General features: G+C 47.5%; 1 protein-coding gene across 1 annotated transcript; it reads right to left on the minus strand.

The window, feature by feature from the left end:
* Nucleotides 1-897: 897 nt before the first annotated feature.
* TNFSF8 (TNF superfamily member 8) lies at nucleotides 898-15120 on the minus strand. The gene is made up of 4 exons (XM_042830761.1): nucleotides 14560-15120; nucleotides 9848-9893; nucleotides 2486-2557; nucleotides 898-2111 (listed from the first exon to the last, which is right to left on the minus strand). The coding sequence occupies exons 1-4, from the start codon at nucleotides 14719-14721 to the stop codon at nucleotides 1714-1716; spliced, it is 678 nt and encodes a 225-aa protein (XP_042686695.1). The 5' UTR covers nucleotides 14722-15120; the 3' UTR covers nucleotides 898-1713.
* Between the last annotated feature and the right edge of the window lie 401 nt (nucleotides 15121-15521).

Raw genomic sequence — 15521 nt, forward strand, 5'->3', positions numbered from 1 at the left:
GATAAGTCTGAACAATAAAAGATTTCCGGGGTTTTGGAAGCCAGAAACTCATTTCTAAGCTAAATCCATAACTAAAAGATTTGGTGTGAACAGTTCACCCAGTCTTAGTCATGTGAAAGGAAGGATAAACAGCCCCCAAGGGAAAATGCTGAATGCCAACAACAACTGGCCGCAGCACAACCCCGGTGATGAAGGGAGAAGAGGAAAGCCTGAATCCTTGGCAACTTTTTCCTACATTCTCTCATGGTGAGAATCAGGTTTTCAATAAAAGCCTGTGTTACTGAAATTCACGGAGTACGAGGGCCTGAGGTTGCTTCCATCATTCACTGCCTCATAACTCAAAGAAGATCAAATGAAATCTGGACTGTCCGAACGCCGCAGCTCGTAGCTGAGCTCTGAAATCACACACAGAATCACAGAATCACAGAATCACCTGGGTTGGAAGGGACCTCAAGGATCATGTAGTTCCAACCCCCCTGCCTAGCAGGGCCACCAAACACACACATTCAGATCAGGTTGCCCAGGACCCCGTCCAACCTGGCCTTAAACACATCCAAGGACGGGGCATCCACAACCTCCCTGGGCAGCCCGTTCCAGGGCCTAACCGCTCTCCTTGTATAGAACTTCCCCCTAACATCCAACCTAAATCTTCCCTCCTTCAACTTGGATCCATTTCCCCTAGTCCTGCTGTTGTCAGCCCTTTTGAAGAGTTTACTCCATCCTTGGAAATAATCCTTGGAAATCATCCTTGGAAAGTTGGAACCTCAGATCTAAATCTTGGATTTTCCAACAGTTCAGATGTTGGGATGCATTCACACAGCACTGTGCTGTCGTGTCACTCAGGGAACTGCCAAACAGGCAGGGCACAATTTGGGGGAAAGTATCATAACAAACTCCTTTGTCACGTGGCACAAGAAGATCATTTTTTTAATATTAATTATGGAAACGCCTAGAAGTTCCAGGTGAGAACAGAGGCTGAACATGGTGCATATACAAAGGCTCATGCCCCGAAGAGCTTAATTTTAAATAGAGAAGATGGATAAATAGTGGAAAGGAAAACACTTGGAACTAAACTGCATAAAGTTTGTAGCAGAATGCAGCACAGAAATGTTTGGTGAGTCCCCAGTCTCCTACACTCTGTCCCAGAGTTTTAGCTACCAGCCTGGGAGTGAGCAATTTCCTCTGTCCTTAGTATGATCTACCCATAAACTCACTCCAGAGTTGTGGTTGCATGCTCCAGTTGAAAGGAAAGCCTTAATTACAAGCGTTGGTTGTTAGGTTTTTTGGAACGACTGTGTCAAAATACCATTCCATAAAATTCAGATCAAAAGGATTTCCCCATCTCCTGAGCACAGGCAATCTGCCAGCAGTGCTTTAGTCAAGAAGTTTTGTAATGTGTGCTCTTCCCATAATCTGGTTGCATTTCGGGCTGTGTTTGCACTGCACTGCTTGGAGGACCCGCTGCCACATCTGTGCTGCTGGATCTGCTGTCCAACAGCAACCCTACCACCACCAAACCAGAGCAACCTGACGTCTGCCAGGTGTGTATTGCAGTGTTTTAAGATTTTGTTCTGGGACACAAAGTTCCTCATTTACCCTAGCGATGAGGTAAGATAGGAAATGTAAAACAAGGTGTAGCCTAGTAAAAGCAGGCTGCCATCATCAGAGGAAGACAGAGAAAGTCTGTGCAGCAGTGGGGAGTCAGAGAGCTCCTCACATCTCATCGCTGTACCTCAAGACCCCGAGCACATTATCGTTGGGAAGGTGAATTTCATTCAGGAATTTAGGATGGCTGAGTGTTACTGATATCCGGTCCTCCACGTTCAAGTACGTCAAATGGAGCTGGAACAAGGTCTTAAAATTCTTTTCTTGGCACGAGTCTGATGCACACCACGTGGATAACGTCTGCCTGTTGACTTCGTCGTTGACGAGGAGCTCTATCTTGAGGTCTGTGGGGCTGTGGGAACAGTTGGCAAAGCGGAGGTTGAGGTGGCAGTAGATCAGGTAGAGGCCCTCTGCACGGATCACCAGCTCCTCGCTCTTGCACTGGATGTTGTCACATATACCCTTCCCAGCCAAGCTCAGCTTCGAGCTGTTTACTGAATTTGACACTAGAAAGAAAAGCAAGGACATTGTGAAGTGAGCCGATGAACTCTGGTGGCCTAGATTCAGTTTTATGGATGTGCAGTTGTGGTAAATGGAGACACGTGCTCTGCGGCTTTCCCAATGGAGACTCTTGGAGAGGGCCCCAGTGGGTGGCTGAGCACTCATGGGTGCATTGGGGTGCTGAAAGGTCCCAGGGATTGTGCAGCCCCTTGGGAAACCCAAGACAGGGAGGTGCAGTGGGGAATGGCCTTCTGAGGTATTTAGGGGGAATAATGGAGATAAGTATTTGCACGTTTGTGTGGGGAAGGTATCTAATTATTTACTGTCTCTTTTGAAGTTAAAGAAAATGTTTACGTGATTGGATACAGCTCCCACTGACCTCTCATGTACGCAGCAGCTCCCTTGGCTGGGACATTCTGCAGGATTCTTAAATAGTCTTCAGAGGTGTTCCCTGAAGAAAACATCACAGTAGGTGAGCACTCCTGATTTCTTTGTGCTGTCAAAAAGTCAAAGTCTGGCACTACATTCAGTACCACCAGGCTGGGTAAACACCAAGGGATGGGGGGGGATGGAACTGAAGGGGAGGGGAAGAAAACGGAAGGGAAGGGAAGGGGAGGGAAGGGAAGGGAAGGGAAGGGAAGGGAAGGGAAGGGAAGGGAAGGGAAGGGATGAAATCCTTTAGGAGCTCTTCCTTGTGCTCCCTGACAACTTGCTTGTGCTGTGCCCACTGATCTGAGCTCCCTGGGATGATGGACGAGCCGAGCAGCCAAACTCAGCTTCAGCTCAGTGGATGCTGCTCTATGCTATCACCAGAGCTGTTTATTTCCACCTAGGCTGATGATGTGAGACTGTTCTATTCTCCTGGGCACTGATTGGCCTGGGAATGTCACTATTCACCCATCCTCTTGGGTCTGGACCTGGATGATCTTTAAGGTCCCTTCCAATCTAAGCCATTCTATGATTCCTCACAACTGCACAGTGGAAGATCCAAAGCAACAAGCAGCAGCCCACATAGCCCTGAAAGCTGTTTCCTTCTGCTTGACTGGTAATACCTGACCTGCACGCTGATTCCATACCACCGTAATGCTCTCAGTTCAGTAAAACTTGCATCTTAAAACGGCTTTTAGGGTACTCTACCCCCTCCTTTACAATGCGGGTTCCAGCAGGATTCCGGTGCGACCTTTGGATCTGAGCGCTGCCTCAAATGACGCCCGGTCACCTCGGCCCCGCTGCTCGGCTCGCGGCAGGAGGAGCTGCTGGGCGGTCCCAGGGCAGGGCGGAACCAGGGCGGAACCGGGGCGGTACCGGGGCTGCCCCATCGCACAGAGCCCGAGAGCGGCGGCCGCGCGGTGACGGCTCCCTCCCACGGCCGCGCCCGGCTCTGCATCCCGGCTCTGCATCTCCGTTCCTCGTCCCCTCCCCGCATCCCGGCTCTGCATCCCTGACCCTGCACTCCTCAACTTCCTTCCCCGTTTCACCTCTCTTCCAGCCGTACAGAGTCAGAATCGTTTGAGTTGGAAGGGACCTTAAAGGCCATCAGGTCCCACTCCCTGCAGTGCACAGGGACACCCACAGCTCCAGCAGAGCTCAGAGCCCTGTACAGCCTGACCTTGGCGGTTTGCAGGGATGGGGCATCATCACCTCTCCGTGCAAGCTATGCAGTGCCTCACGTGCCCATCTGCTTTCCCTAAGCCTTTCCTCCTCTTATCATACCAAACATTCACTGAAAGGCACTGATTATTCCTCCTTTATTCTCTGTTTGTATGCAGTCCTCCACAGCTCACGTGCATAAGGACACAGGGACAAGTTGTATATTCAGGACAGGAGAGAGCATCTCCCTCAGTGCAACCAAGCAGGTGGATGGTTATTTCTCACTGCATTGATCTCTCCCTCTTTATATCTCCTGGCCCTCCTGTAGCCGGGGAAGGGATGTCGTAGCAGTTCAGATGGGGGACTGGGAAGGAACGAAGCATGAAGGAATTTCAGCTGCATCCTGACAAATTATAAACTCCTATCTCAGGGTACACAAATCATTTTCCTGACACTTAGTTGGTAACGAGTCCCCCAACCTCCAGGGGCTCCTGAAGAAGCAATTAACACACCCTACTGAACTCTACTACATTGTGATGCTATGGCACGGCACGGGGTGACATATTTCTTGTTCCTCACCTAAGGCATAGTGGGAGTCTACTAAATCCAAAGTGAGCAGAGAATCTCAATGTTCATTCCTGAAACTAAAGGTACGAGAAAGAACTTCAGACCTTTGCAATGTCTGCTTGGCCTGATTTTAAGAGGCGTTTGGTCAGGAAGATGGAGAAATCAGGGAGAAGCAGGTCCCACAAAGTCCCACTGGTTGGTGTTTTGAAGCAGTGCACCCTTTGCACTCATTCTGTTGGAAAAGCAGTCTGTGCATGTCTTGAAAGAACAGTAACTTTCCTCTGCTCCCATCAGCTGCAGCAGTTTTAGGGGAGCAGGTGCTCCCTGCCCTCCAACAGTGAGTAAATCGTGTCTCAAACTCCCTTAGCTGTGCTGGAAATCCCCAGAGAAAAAACCAAAGCCGGCTTTCCTGATGACAGTCATATCAATATAGTGTGTTAGTGTACAGAGATGTGGAGCAGGATAGAAAAAAAAGCCCTTCTAGTCCTTATTTCAAGCAACAAGAGCAGCAAAGGTAACAAGAGCCACTGGAAATGCACAGCCACTTGCATTACTGATGTCCTTCATACAAAGACAACATTTATACAGAAACGTGGTGCCATGTGGGGGCTTTACTCTGTAGAGCAGAAAACCCCCTGCTGCTCAAGCAGACTGTGCAAGCTGCAGCCTTGCAGCTTCTGCCAGGTGAGAACAGCCCTGTGCCCCCCCACACACACAGCTGGTGGTGCATGGAGCCCCTCCAGCCCTGAGCTGCTGCAAGGTTTTCCCTGCATCTCTTCAGAACAACCGTCACTGATGTGGCTGCACTTCACACTCTGAAAGCTGCACTTACGTTCGTTGATGTCAGCAAGTTTGAGATGTGTGTGTTTGAAGCGTTTATTTGGTGACATCAGCTGTGTTTCTGAGAAGGCAAGTTATGGGAAAAAAAAAGGTACAGAGACATTTCCTGTCCTCGCTCTGCTGAGGCAGCTTATAGCCATTTTCTAGTTTTATTTCTCAAGTTACTCCTTTTATCCAAATCATTTCAGCACAAGCCAGCGGAGACTGAAATTGCCAGAGCTGCAGGACTGATCGATGGATGTGTTCAATCACATCGCCTAATTGGCTCTGCACTGGTAGGAGTGTAAATCAGAAGCGATCCCACTGAAGTCAATAGGATTATATCTGCTTATAAATGAGGTCAGAAGGGGGAAAAGCAAAGCCTCAGCGGGATCTAAGCACCAAAAAGCCCCACTGGTTGCATGTCCACCATCAGACTGCTTGAAGGAAACCTGCTGATAAAGAAGGAGACTTAAAGGAAGTTATCATCTGGGCTATTTTATCCTAAAGGAACTATTGGGAGATAATTCACTTTTGCCTTCCTGAGACCTTTTACCATAGGCTGAGCATCCACAGTAGGCAGCCCACAGGGAAAGGGACAGGCTGGTGTGCCCATAACACAGCTCTCCTCCACCACACCTGTTTGATAGTGCTGCTGCCCCACTGACACCTCCACAACTTCCACCCACAGTGCAAAATGTTTGTGTTGAAGCAGCAGGCTGTGTTTGCTGGCCAGGAGGAACCTGGATGCTCCAGGACAGGGCTGGACCTGCTGCCAGACAGGTCCAAAGAGAAGAGGATCCAACTGTGTGCTCTCCTCACTGCTTGCTGCCTCAATTTCCCCACTTGTGAGGTGGGTATAGATTCAGGACAGTGAAATGAGGAGCTGGAAGTGGCATGAAAAAACAAATCATCTACTCAGAGCCTGCTAACCCAGCAGCAAAAGCCCCACAGATGGTGTTTTCGAGGATCCTCCTCATCTCCAAAAACAGAAACTTCAGAAACATCTCTTTCCTAATTTCATGAGCTCTTCATATATGTATATATATATATATATATATATTCATCTAGTACCTGACCAATCTGTTGGCCATCTATGATAGAGTGATGGCATCATTAGACAAAGGAAGATTAACTGATGTCATCTACCTGGATTTCTGCAAGACCTTTGAAATGGTCCCACATCACATTCTTATCTCTAAACTGGAGAGGTATGGATTTGAAGGCTGGTCTGTTCAGTGGATAAAGAGTTGGTTGGATGGTCATAACCAGAGGGCTGTGGTCAATGGCTCTGTGCCCAGGTGTCCCCCAGGGTTCCATCTTGGGACCATTGCTCTTCAACATCTTTCTCAGTGACACAGACAGTGGATCAAGTACACCCTCAGTGAGCTTGCTGACGACACCAAGCTGAGCGGTGCAGTTGGTATAACAGAAGGAAGGGATGCCACCCAGAAGGACCTGGACAGCTTGAAAAGTGGGCTCATGTGACACTAATGAGGTTCAACATGGTCAAGTGCAAGGTGCTGTGCTCGGGTCGGGGCTCAGCACTTTTTAGCAATACTGATCAGCTCATTATTAATTAAACAAGCCCTAATTTTGACTAGCTGGCACCACTGTAGGTGTAGTTTCCCCTGGATGTTTGCTCAGGAGGATGAAAATAAGAAACACAGCTTAAGAGCCCTGATCTTGCTGAGACCAAGCAGATCCTTACAGACTTCACAACACACACGTCCTGAAGCTGATAAAGCTAAAACCTGCATGCTCTAAATGTGAGGTGCCCATTTCTGGAGTGCTCACTGCCCTGGGATCAGTAACACCCCGTGATTTCAGTGGTTTGCACTGGACAATTCCAGGATGGAAGAGAATATTTTCAAAGGTTGAAAGTCAGTCCAGAACCATGGGGATATGGCACTGAGGGCCATGGTCAGTCGGCATGGTGGAGGATGGGTTGGGGTTGGACTTGACGATCTGAGAGGTCTTTTCCAACCTTAATGACTCTATGATTCCACATTTCTCTTTGTATTTTCCTCTATAAAATTAATCTGTCAATAATTTCCTTCTGGCACCTTTTAATGCGTGATTCCGTGTTTATGAAACGTAGATGAGTTTCCAGAGAGAAATATTTCCACAGAAAGAATAAGTCACAAACATTTACTTTGTGACAGCTTTAATTCCTTTCCCCTGTTGCTCAGGCACTCCATCAACAATGACACAGGTTTGCAGGAAGTTGCTATCATATCTTCACACCAACACTTAATTAGCTGACGTTGCATCTCAGCTACTGCTTGCAGATTGCTGCAAACCCATCCATAGAGGGCTGACAGCTGAGTCAGGAACACAGAACTTCTGTAAGTCAGCCTTAGTGCCCACCGGTGTATAACTAAGAATAGAGTGTGATCTCGTTGGAAATCTTAATGCAGTCAGTGTTTTTCCTGTTTTGGGATTACAGAATTAATTTGGGAAGAGGCTGTGCCTGGTTCCCTGGAGCACTGTCCCTTTGCATGGCAATGCAGTCATAGAATCACAGAATGGCCTGAGTTGAAAAGGAGCACAATGCTCATCCAGTTCCAACCCCCTGCTGTGTGCAGGTCGCCAACCAGCAGCCCAGGCTGCCCAGAACCACATTCAGCCTGGCCTTGAATGCCTGCAGGGATGGGGAATCCACAGCCTCCTTGGGCAACATGTTCCAGTGCCTCACCACCCTCTGGGTGAAAAACTTCCTCCTAATATCCAACCTAAACCTCCTCTGTCTTAGTTTAAAACCATTCCCCCTTGTCTGCCTTCAGTCCCCCTTCAGTCTGCCAGCATGGCACCATCATCCACCATCAGCACTCTGATGGTTCCGCATCCCCGTGAGCATCTCTGAGATGCTGTGCACAAGCAGACACCCTCACCTTGCGCATCAGATGGCTTGGAACAAGGCTCAGCACCCAACCTTGGCCACTTTTCAACACAGGGCTTCATGTCCCATTGTGAACCAAATTACACTGTCAACACTGGGGCTGCTCAAGGCACAGAGATAACAGCAAACAAATCCCCAGCACAGTCCCTGCAGTGTGGAGTCCCAATTTGCTGCTCTGCAGCTGCTGGATGGGGCCTCACAGTTCCTGCTTAGGAGTCAGCAAACGCTGCCTGGCAGAGCTCCCTGCTGTAAATTACCCGCTGGGATCTATTAATCAATTAGCTCTGCTTTATGCATTTTAAGAGAAAAATAAAAGACCATTGCAATTTGCTCACACTTTAATGCTCCATTACCCTGCCAGAGCTGTGCAACAGAACCTGATAGGCTGATAGAGCACCTGCACCCATTGCAGACAGCTTCCAGCAGCCCTTCCTGCCCTGTGGCATTTCTCTGTCATCCCCTCCTTTGTCTTTATGCTAATCTCAGATTCGGCAGCAGAATTCAGAGCCATGGGGAGCCTGCCATTGATATTGACCCAAAGGCCAAACGTTTTCTGCCTAATGAAACAACACCTTGTAAATTCCTGGAGAGAACAGGCTCCTGCTGCCTCGATGGGGAGAAGGAGCAGTTGACGTAGACTGAGATTTGGAAATATGTATTTACATACTGAGATGCTTTTCTGGACAAGTGAGACTTCTTCTTTCTACTCTGGGAATGCCAGTGTCACTTGAGCTTTGCTTCACATTAACACCAACCTAGGAGGTGGCTCCTGTCCCTCCTCTGCCAGTCCCTGGCCACCACTCCATGGCTTTCACTGCCTCTTTCCAGCTGGTGGTGGGATACTGCCTCTAGAGCGGCTCTTTGTGGGCACCCTAATGGGAAAAGAAAACCACTTTGGTTCAAATGGACTTTTAATACACAACAGATGATGGTGAGGCTGCTGAGAAGTTCCCTGAAAGGGCAGTGTGATGTGCAGGGACAGTTTGGTGCGGTATGAGGAAAGCTCAACGCAGAAGAGCCCTGGATTCAAAACTTCCCCCAGTTTGAGTGTACGTTGCCTAAATTCAGCACTATGTCACCTGTGTGCAAAAATGGAGGTGGAGAAAAAGATGGTTATGTGACAAGGGTTTTCTAGGCCTTGAATTTCAGTTTCCTGTGCTTCAGCTTTCCCATCTGTAGAGTGGGAGGTGATGCTGTCTCCCATCCTCCAGCACCAACTAGGAATCGTCTTAGCAAGAACTCAGAATGCTGAGTGCCAAGGGCCGTGGAACCAAGAAGGAAATGGCAACGAAACAAATAGAGCTGCTCTGATTTACACTGGGGAAAAAGCAGAATCTGGGCACGCTGTCTCTGCTGTCTGGTTAGAAAGATTTCTCCTGTTTTGGGCTCCCCATGTTCATGCTTTGCCTGTTTAAATTCCTACTCCTTGCCTCTTACCTGCATTTCTGCACTTTCCTCTATTAGATCTACCCCTTCCCTCTTTCCTTTTCCCCTCAAATGGGTAAGAAATACGTAACTGTCTCTGTGGGAGACAGACCAGAGGAGTTCAAGAGGAGGTCCTGTTTTTGAAGTATGTCCTTGTACACATGGGGACATCACACCCACATGTGCAAGAGCCAGCAAAGACACCTGACGGCAGATTCAGAAATGGTTGTGCCTTCCTCAGCCATGCCCTGCTTTCCTGAGCTACTGAGTAATTCACAATCTTGTTTTCTTTTTTCCTTCCTTTTTTTTCCAGTGCCTTGGCTTTTCTCCAAGAAATGCCTTTATGTGCAGTGGGCACAGTTGCCTTGCTCATGATCCTGGGCAATATATCATTACAGATGGAATGAATTGCACAGATTGTCAGGTTAGGTTTCTTACCTTTGCGGATCCGTTCTGTGCTGCCCTCTGTGGCAGGATCAGCTGCCTGGAAGAGATGTAGGAGAGGGGGTGGTTATTCTGCGAGCAGAGCACTTGTGTGTTCAAGCAGATCACTGGTTTACTGTTGGATCTACCAGTTTCCATCGCATCTCTGAAAGGCAATGCAGAGCTAGCACCAGGTGTTACAGAGCACACGGCTCCAGTGGAGCATCACGGGGCAGGGACTGCTGAGGAGCACAGCCCTCCAGCAAGCTCTCTGTGCTTGGCCAAATTAGAATCACAGAATCATTACGGTTGGAAAAAATCTCTAGGTTGGACATCAAGTCCAACCATCAACCCATCCCACCATGCCCACTGACCACGTCCCTCAGGGCCACATCTCTACTGTTCTTGAAAAACTCCTTCCTCACTCATTCTTTGTCACAGTCTATAGAAATCTGTTTTTCTGACATAGTAATTCTCTAATGTGTGGCTTTTGTTTGTGTTGTTTTGGAAGCAGAAGTCCTGAAAGCTCCAATGTGGCTTTGAAACCTTGGAGAAGGACAGAGTGGGACTGGACACCCATCAAAGCCAGTGGGGTTCATCTGTGGTCCTGCTTTTTTTCTGTTCTGTTTCTCCTGGCAGAAATGAGGCAGACTGCATAGATGGGAGACAGCTTCATCCATGGTGTGCTGGAGATCTCAAGGGACTTAAAACATGAGTACTTTATTTCTAAGTGTAAGTATAACGTGTGGTACAAGAAGAAAGAAGACATTTGAACAGTGAGATAAGCCGTGCTGTGACCATTTCTGATACTTAATCTTATGGCCTTAGATGCTGAAGAATACATTTAATTAGACTTTGGCCTAACCATAGTTGAAGTGCAGAGCCATGTCTGCTCCAGGCAAAGCAATGCTACCATTTGGTCTAACAGCAAAACACTGTGTACCACAGATACAGATTGTGCAGCTGCTTTGTGATTTGGGCATCTCATATTTGTTTGCCTGTTTTCTCTTTTCACACTTATGTAAGACCAGGGAACCGTTATCTGTTGCTGAGCCAAAGACTTTCTCCAGGTGATCTTCCCAAGGAATGTGGGAAGGCTGCTGGGTTAGGAGCTGAACAACAACCTAGATCTGTAGTTTGGCAAATTTGGCATTTACAGGCCTCTTGGTCCCCTGCACAACGTCCTCCCTCCAAAAATCAACTGGTTCCCCTACGCACGTCTCATCAGATGTTGGGCTGGGAGCAGTTCTGACTGCAGTACTGCACAGGAGAACTGCTGGATCCTCTCTGCTCATGTCCAGGACCCTCGTATAGGGCTGTCTCTGTCACACACACTCAAAGCTTGGGGAAATGTTACTTTCCAATGCAATCTACGAGCATTTCTGTACTCTGCAAGGAATTAAAGGCCTTCATACATGGGACAGAGAGATGCTGTATACCCATGCTGAGTGATATCAGGCAGCAAATCCTCTGCTGCCTGCCAAGTGCTCGGTATGGTGATGTTGTTGTCAGGAGGCATTGGCCCAACAGCCCATTCTCAGAGACATGCAGGATGGGGCTGGTGGCTCACAGCTTGCTTTGTAGCCAGGGCAACAGGAGAAAAATGAAAACGAATTGACGTATTGTATCCTCACCTGGAAAGTTCCCCTGTGGCTGAAAACAGCAGATACCAATGCAGTTCATTTTGGTGGCAATTGACGAGGCATTCCAATAAAGCTTTAGAGTTTTCTCTGAAATACCACTTAGCATTGCTGTTTGCTAACAGCACATTGCTGTAGTGGTGTGATGTGGAATAGAAAGACACGCACTTGGAGCTCAAGGAAGTTACATTCTATAACCCCAGCTCAGGAACAATTCAGTACAATAAATTCACCCTGCCTGGGTGTTGATGATGAAGGATCTCGGTCTTTACTTGGCAACAGAGAGAGAAAATAATAAAGTGCACAGGAAAGTCATTTCTTTCTTCCTTCCCTTAAATATTTACAAGTAATTTTACCAAGCTGAGACACGCTGGTGCTGTTATAGAATCACAAAATACCCCGAGCTCGAAGGGACCCACAGGGATCACTGAGCCCAACCCAGCCCACAACAAGTGGCGAAGCTGCTGTCACGAGCAACTGCCGGAGTTTTCTCCTTTTTGTCAGGGCTGCCCGCCAGAGGGGGCCAGCAGGCTCCGGTGGGACAGCCGGTGTGGTTGGGAGGTTGGAAACAGGACCGCGACAAAACGCAGAGCGGTGATGTGCTGTCCCACATTTCACCCCAAATCTGTTCACAGAGCTGCACCCCGTGGGCTGGGTGTCCAATGCAGCATAGCTTGCAGTGCAGTGTAAGATCTCATTAAGATTGTGTGCCTAATAATTATTTTCATCCTTACTCTTTCACTGATTTCCACTCTATGATAGAGAGTTCATATTATATCCATATTCTCCCTGCATATATATAGAGAGATCTACATAGATGTGTATATATATACACATATACACACAAGAGCAGTGGGCTGCAGCAGGCAGAAGTGTGGGCTTTGGGGCCCTCCTAACAGGATTGAGTAGGAAAATGCAGGCAAAGGTCTTCTCTGCAGCAACTGTTCTCATTTGAGAGGAAAACAAAGTCAGTTCTGAGCGATGTAGATCAGTGAATGGCCCAAAGCCAGCTGCTTCTGCGGATGAAAGCTGAGAACTAAACTGACTTCAGTTCTGAATGTTGTTCCAAAAAAATGTCACTTCCCAGGTCTGACACTGTGCACCAATGCCTTTCTTGAAAACAAAATATCTAAGAGAAAACTTCTTGGGGCACTGGAAATTGCAGGGAAAAGAACAATCTGTGTTGTACCTGATTCAGAGAAACAGCTTTGGAATAATGGTTGACTTCTGTTGTTGTTGTTGTTCTGGTCTTTCACATATATTTCTGTTGCTCAGATCACCTAGATTTTGGGTGAGGGAAGAGCCTTGCTTCTACACAGTTTGATTTTCCCCTTCTCAATACACCCTCCTTCACCCTGAATTAGGCAAGCACAAATTCATCAAAGAGGTGAAGAAAGATGAGCAGACAGCTTCCACGCTGCTGCAATGGGGCTGGGGGGCTGTGTGTTCTGCATGCCACCAGATGCCTCCACTTAATGAAGTGGCAGCCAAGACACGAGTCACCAGGCCAGCACTGTGCCTGTGGTCCACTTGTAGAACCCAGCTGACATCTGGAGAGAAAACCAAATCACCCTAAAGGGTTGATCACGTAAAATGTTGATCCTCTCTTGAGAAGATACAAAGGTATGAAGCCAACTGGTGATGGTTTATTCCCTACAGCAACTGGACTCCCATAACCACACAACCCCCAGCCCTGGAGCTGCTGGAGTCATTGCTACGGGATGCTCAGCCCAGCCATGACTGCATTCTGCCCAGCCTTACGCTGCCGTTGCCACCAGGAGCCAATTGGTTTTGGAGCAAGCCCTGGTGATTCTTGAGGAGCCTCTCACACAGGATCAGAAACTCACACTTACTCCCTGGTCTATCAACTCAAGATGGAGATGGATGGAGAATGACCAGAGGATCTTAACGATTCAGCCTTAATGATTCCAACCTTAATGATTCTATGACTGTTGCTTCTGGACTGAGGGTCTCTTCGTTCCCCAAGAACAAGAAGCGATTGATGTTTTTGCTGCCCAGTTCCCCTCATACTGTAAAACTGCAGCTCTGTTTCTCACGTTTCTCTCACCCCTCAGCTTCCTGCCTTCTCGTTAAGCCAAGCTGTGTTTCCAAAGCAGCTGCAGTAATGTCATTACTCTTTTAAATGAAAATCTCAACTCTTTCAGTAATATTGTTCCTCTGGCAACTGGTCTAACTGCATTTATCCTGATGGAGAGGTAATTTAATGCTTACTTTCATAATAAGCACAAATGAAAGCCTAATTATATAGGAAAGCTCTGGCAATTCTGTAATTATCCAAGCTGTTATTTTAAAGATCTCCCTTAATACGCCAATATTTATCACCTGAAACCCCCCATGTCTCATTCTAACTGTGCACAAACTGCTTCCCTTTTGGAAGAGCACTGATTTCAGATAAATGACTCCTCACTGATACAACTTAAAGAAGCATCAGTCAAGCTTTAATGGCTTAATTTCTTGGTAATGTGCATACACGGACACACAGATTGCACAAGATCAATTTAGTAAGAGAATATATTGCACTGGGAGATCATATTTTGTTTTCCATGGCCAGCTCCCTTCAGCAGCCCCATGCTGGTGCTTTCTCTCTTTGAATCTTTGTGGAGATCCTTCAGCACTCAGATTTTATGTGTAAAAGCTATAAAATTTCTAATGTGGCGTTTAAAGTTCTCTCCTGTCTCCAAGGAAGACCCATAAACAGAGGCGACACACAAACCAGGTATCACACTCTGAGGCACTGATGTACCTCCACTGCACTTCTACGATCCAGCTGGACAGAAGGTGGATTGACTCTTGCATTACGAGCTTTCCAATTCCATTCTCAGAGAAGACACCACATGCTAGAAGTTAACCCATGGAGGAAGGATTTGTTTTTTTTAAAATTCTTTCATCTCCCTCTTTTTTTTTCTGCCTTTCTCTCCCCCTAATTCCTGTGTGCATTCATAACAGGGGCCAGAGACTGACCTTCCAGCCATGGGATAATTCTAGATCAAACTAGTAGAAGTTTATATTTGAAAGATAAATAAATAAGAAAAGAAAAAGATAATGAGTGAAGTGAGAATTGCTTACCGTCCTCCGGATAACTAAGACCATGACGGTGGCTAACGCAAAGACGAGCAATGCAACAAGGGTAGCGATGATGAAATACAAAAACGTTTTGTTAGTGGCTCCAAGCCTCCTTGAAACGGTGCCTTCATTCACATGCATGGCTGATTCATAGGAGTCTTTCATCTGAAAAAGTGTTTGCTCTTGTGCCAAGCACCTTCTTATATAGCTCTCAGGGTACTGGTCTGTATCTCCCCTTGATCAGGTTCAGGTCGCAGCCCATCTCTGTTCCTGGCAGGATTTTCCCCTTCATCCTGGCTCATGTGATCTGGAAAAAAAACTTCATCACTTGTGGTACGAAGAATGAGGGAGCTGGGGGCGTGAAGCAGGTCGCAGCTGTGAGAAGGGGAAGCAGCTTCATGTTCGTGATCAGGGATTTCGCGACAGCAGTCTTGTGTGTTGCATCGGAGGTTTCTGATGTCAGAAGGTGAATGGTTACTAAGATCAGTGCCCCCTCCCTGCTACTGGTTTTTCGTGAAAAAGAGAGCTATGCAAATTTTGTTTCATTTTATACTCAGTGCAGCTCTAGTTCGGTGCAGTACGCTGCCTGGAGCACTGCCTTCCTGTTGCACAGAGCAACCTCTTGTTCTCCGTACCATCCCAGTTCCGTGATCTCCAGAGCTCTGCATTCAGAGATTATAGAATCATAAAAGTTGGGAAAGACCTCTAAGATCGTCAAGTCCTACCATCAACACATCCCCACTAAAACATGTCATTCAGTGCCACACCTCCATGTTTCTTCAATACCTGCAGGAATGGTGACTCCACCACCTCCCTGGGCAGCTGTGCCAGGGCCTCACCATTCTTTCTGAGAAGTTTTCCCTAATATCCAACCTGAACCTCCCCTGATGGACCTAACGCCATTCCCTATCATCCTATTGCTGTTACCTGGTAGATGAGGCTGACCTCACTTTGCTGCAACCTCC

Source organism: Centrocercus urophasianus, unplaced genomic scaffold (genome assembly GCF_019232065.1).
Source record: "Centrocercus urophasianus isolate 14NV4802_14NV808 unplaced genomic scaffold, USGS_Curo_1.0 seq_34, whole genome shotgun sequence".
NCBI lineage: Eukaryota > Metazoa > Chordata > Aves > Galliformes > Phasianidae > Centrocercus > Centrocercus urophasianus.

Bases quoted from the DNA above. Each gene is read 5' to 3' on its own strand.
- TNFSF8 (XM_042830761.1), bottom strand. From the start codon at position 14,721: ATGAAAGACTCCTATGAATCAGCCATGCATGTGAATGAAGGCACCGTT. The intron at 2,558-9,847 runs GTAAGAAACCTA...TGTTTTCTTCAG, and splicing joins CACAGAACGGATCCGCAAAG to GGAACACCTCTGAAGACTAT. The intron at 2,112-2,485 runs GTCAGTGGGAGC...TTTTCTTTCTAG, and splicing joins AGCTGCTGCGTACATGAGAG to TGTCAAATTCAGTAAACAGC.